This window comes from Lampris incognitus, chromosome 7 (assembly GCF_029633865.1).
Source record: "Lampris incognitus isolate fLamInc1 chromosome 7, fLamInc1.hap2, whole genome shotgun sequence".
Lineage (NCBI taxonomy): Eukaryota > Metazoa > Chordata > Actinopteri > Lampriformes > Lampridae > Lampris > Lampris incognitus.
In genome coordinates, this window is record NC_079217.1 from 33,991,205 (window position 1) to 33,996,204 (window position 5,000).

At 40.8% G+C, this 5,000-nt stretch overlaps 1 protein-coding gene across 1 annotated transcript in view; it reads left to right on the forward strand.

Annotated features, from left to right (window-relative positions):
• LOC130116184 (rap1 GTPase-activating protein 2-like) overlaps positions 1-5,000 on the forward strand; it is a 162,196-nt gene that overhangs the window by 2,827 nt on the left and 154,369 nt on the right. Inside the window, exon 2 of the mRNA XM_056284136.1 lies at positions 3,244-3,279. Coding sequence (XP_056140111.1) covers positions 3,244-3,279 — 36 coding nt within the window. The remainder of the gene's footprint in view (positions 1-3,243; positions 3,280-5,000) is intronic.

Genomic DNA, 5,000 nt, shown 5'->3' on the forward strand with positions numbered 1-5,000 from the left:
AGTGATAGTCGGCCTCAATACTGCGTCTCAAATCAGGAAATTAACCCTACGAGCACATGCACACACACACACACACACTACATGCTCAATAAATCACTGGCTACATGTTCAATTTAAAAATTGAAATGCATTTTAATCAGTCTTTTGTATTAGTTGAAAGTGCCACTGAACAGACTTCATGAATTTACTAATAGTCATCACAACATTTAATGTTCCAATTCCAATCATAATATAAAACAAACCAGTTTTTCAGCAATAAAAATTGAATGCTGAAACAAAACAGCCCCTTCCTACCTGTCTCCACCCTTCCATCCCAGCCCCTACCTGTCTCCACCCTTCCATCCATCCCAGCCCCTACCTACTGTCTCCACCCTTCCATCCATCCCAGCCCCTACCTACTGTCTCCACCCTTCCATCCATCCCAGCCCCTACCTACTGTCTCTAGCTAGGTAGCTAGCTAACGTTAGGCTAGCTAACCACTGGTCCAGTAGTCCCGACGTTAGCATTGTTAGCTAATAATAGCTACCGGTAGCTAACGTTTGCTAGCTAGTTAGTTATTTGAATGAAAATATTGCATGGCCAGAGCTAAGGTTGGACAAACATAACTAGCTAGCTACCGGTAATGTTACCGGACGCTACCGATAGTTAGCTTGCCTAGCAGCATTCAAACAACTAGCCAGCAATGTCAGCAACTAGCTAGCAACGTTACCGGGTGGAAGATAGCTAGTTAGCTAGCTAGCTAACGTTACGTTCGCTAACGTTAGTTGCTTGAATGAAAATCACAGCAGAGCTAGACAAAACTATTGGAAATACTATTGGAAATACACTGAAGATACTCACTCTTTATGCCCCCCAATCCAAGATAATAGTGCAGGTAGCAGGTTGACGCTCTCTCGAGTCTTGTCTGCCTGGTGCGGTGAACTGACCCTGACCCGTGAGTGTGAAGCCAGTCTCTTTTGATGTCAAGTCTGGTGAAGCCAGACAGCAGGCAGGTGCGGGTCACGTGAGGATATGATATCATTCAAACCTTTAGAAAAAGTAAAGTAGTATAAAAATAGAAGAACGACTTTATTTGTGATTTATTTTGTAATGCTTGTGAATTGGCTGCATCATGTTTTTTGTTTTAAATTTTACTGTGACAAAAAGGTTGAAATTACTCCTGTCTACAGAGTGCCGGATCTCAGCTCCGGTTGACTTGGGGGAGGAGGGGAAGTGCCGGTGTCGGGATCCGGGTAGCTCCGGCCCACTTTAATCACTGTACATATATATATATATATATATATATATATATATATATATATATATATATATATATATATATATATATATATATACAGTCAACTTAAAGCAACCATGTAATATGGCAACGCTAGATGTAGTGGTAATACTACATGGTGTAGTGCTCACAAAATGCTTGTTTGAAACAAACTCTGGATGGAGGTGACAACGGGAGGTGCTGAACAAAGTAAAGCCCATAATGAGTTGTAGATGTGACACAGTCAAGCCAATATTCAGCCAGTTGAAGAGCTAGCCTCCACTACCTGCAAGACATGATACTAAACCTTGGAACCGCACTTCCCCCCACTCTGCCGCTTGCATCGCCTCTGGGGTTACTGTAGTTGATGCTGCTATTGGAATCATAGTCAAAAAGCCTGGAAAACATTCGCATGATATTAAAAACATCAAGGTTGAATGGCAAACAGGCCGCTGCACTGAAAACACTACATTTTGTATGTGTTGTCTATGTTGTGTCTGTGTACCTGAGCGGTTGTGTGAGTGCACGTGTATGAGTCGGTGTGTGTGCGCATATGTGTGTGTGTGTATGTCTGAGCGTGTGATAGTTTATGTGCGTGTTGGAACGTGTTAATGCACATGTTTGTGTACTTGTTTGCATTAGAGAGTTAATGCCACACCTGCATGATTCATCCTCCAAATAAATGGGATTAGACTCAGTGTCACAATATCCCCCCATGAATGACATGTGAGAAAGCACTGGAACGAACATCGAGCACACACTTACCCCCAGACCTGCTCACTCACTCACTCTCTCTCTCTCTCTCTCTCTCTCTCTCTCTCTCTCTCTCTCTCTCTCTCTCTCTCTCTCTCTCTCTCTCTCTCTCTCTCTCTCTCTCTCTCTCTCTCTCTCTCTCTCACACACACACACACATACAAAAAATAAATCCTAAATGTATCCTGATACATATGGAATACATACGTAGATAAATTGTGGACAAAAGCCCAAGGCGGTATCACTGCAGAGTAAACTATGAAGGAAAAAACGATTGAAAGTTGTGTAATTGTGCTGCTTAAACCTAAAGCAGAGCTTTTTATTGAAAAATGTAACAGGTTTCCCCCTTTCACCTGAATCAAAATCATGGCTCAATAACTGATTTTTGCCTGAATTAATACAAAATGGTGATAGGAAGCTAAAGTGATTTACTGTGGAGAAAAGCCTCTGTATGCGGGGTGTTTGTAGATTGTGCAGTATGTAGTGAAGCGTGCTGAACGCCCCCATGAACATGAGTGGACACTTCGCCCAACAGGTTAGAGCAGCTAGGGCAAAGAATTTAAGGTGACCTTGATTCACAACATAGAGCATCCTGCCTCCTATTTAACTTCACAGTAATTGCACATTTCTACCATATGTCTCACATAGTATTGAATTTGCATGAGTCAAGCCACTACAACAGTATGTTTTTTGGAGGGAAAAAAAACAACCCTGCAGCAAATTCTTTATTTGGTCCACTGTAAGCCACATGCAATCTCAATGTGCTAAGTAAATGCAGAGTGGGTACTTTGAGCTTTCGTTACCCTTTTATTTTTGTGGCATTAGAAAGAATACAGACAAGAGCTGACTGGAAGCATCTGCTTGAAATGCTAACTACATTCTGTTGCTCAGAGCTGCACCGCTGTGTAGCAACACCCCCAAGACAGTAGGGGAAGATCTTCCCTTATCTGCTTTCTGTTACAAACTGATTTGATGGAGGTGCCAATGGAGGAGCCAGCACATTTAATAGAGAGTGCTTGTAATACCAGAAGACTTAAGAGTACTATAGCAGTACTATGTCAAGATCAAACCAGAAATTGTCCCATCTCATGCTCATCTTAATGGCACTCTAAATCAAAGGGCTCTCGAAGTGAATGACTTTAACCTCTGTCTCTATTTTGCACTGGAGGCATGGTCGATAATCCCCCTCGCTCACCACCTCTTTCTTTCTCCCCCCCCTCCCTCCTTCTCTTAAGGATTGACAAGTCAACTTTGTCTGCGCTGAAAGCTAGGTAAGTTGCTCATCAAAAGATCACTTGTGAATTTTTCTAATGTAGTATCATAACATCACAGTCCCTTAGTAATCAGTACACACGGCGCCCCTAGTGGCCTCTTTCTCAACATGCACGTAAAACGACCGTAACATGACAAGCTTAGTAGTGCTTCTCATTATTTTCCTCTTCACAATGTTCAGCTGATATTTACAACTGATTGCAATATACAACCTTACTTTGTGACTGTGACCCAACAGGGGTGTCACATGTACACTAACTATGAATATAAAGCAAGTGGCTGCTGAAAAAAGAGCATGCCTCTATAGCTAAGGTAACCAGGTAAACCAAGTTTTAGAAAGATCAGTCTCTAGATTTTAATTGGACTTTGTAGAAAATCCACGTTCTTTTTGCTTATCCACGTTAAAATTGCTACATATTACACCACAGTTGTGTAACATGCATGAGCACTTTCACAATCAGAAACAGGTTTTATGAGTATGGTTTTACGCATAAGAGAAAATTGTCGTCAGTTTGTCAGAACTCACAATGTACTTCACAAACATATATACAAACTACAAATACACATACAAACATATGAGTTAACATCCACAATATGGAACTTGTAGGATGAAGTTGCATGTAAATAAATAAGTAAATTATTATGTGCAACTAGAAATTATGAACAACTATTGCTGTGTACAACTATTGCAAACTGTATAGATCAGAGCAAGATAAAGTTGAATATAAATGTGAATATAGAGCAGTGCAAAATAAAATTTGCTATAAATCTTCAAGGACACACTCGAAAAAAGCAGTAGTACTGATTCATTGGTTATGGTTCTCACAGTCACTGCAGTGATGTCATATTTATCGCCTGTGCTATCCACTTCTGCTTTTAGTCAAAAATAGTATGTCTATTACATTTTCCAAATCAAACATTTTTATGGTCAGCATGGAGTTTTTGTACTGTTGGAGGAAACCTGAGATGCTCTTTAGAAGAGAAATGCTTACTAAGCCTAGTGATGGATGAGAGAGAGAGAGAGAGAGAGAGAGAGAGAGAGAGAGAGAGAGAGAGAGAGAGGCGGCCTACAACATGAGCATAATGGCTTAGAGGGGAGAAGGAGGATACAAGGAGAAAATGAATGGCAACTTGAATGAATGTATTTGGATCTGCAGCCCTGTCTGTTTTCCTTCTTAGATCCCTGACCCTGCTGAAATCTTTTTATAGTGTCTATCAATGACCTTGTACCACCCAGTCTTGTATATCATTTACTTAAGCTGCTGTGTGACTAAAGAAAAGCCCCAGTTTGCACCTGCAGCGCAACACTAATTTTCCATTATTGCTCAACTCTTGGAAACAAGGACAGACAGCATGGTACGGTTAAATATAATAGTTGCTTTGAATTGCTGCAAAATATTTTTTTTTTAAGTTGGTACTCTGTTGCAAAAGAAAAATGACAAAAGCCTTTTTCATTGTACAAGTCAACACTTTAAAAATTAACAACGGTACACAGTAATTGGTCAAAGTAATTGCAGACTGGAGCTCCGAGACAGTTTGTGAGCACCTCTAACACAGTTGTGCACATGATCTGACCTTCTGCTGAAGCAAACAGCAGGCGAGCTGTACTAATAATGGTTGCTGTAGTGATGAGAGGTGAAGGGCTTGGTTTTTTTTGTTTGTTGCTTATTTGTGAGTGTACTCTCAGTTGACCCCCCCAACACACACACACACACACACA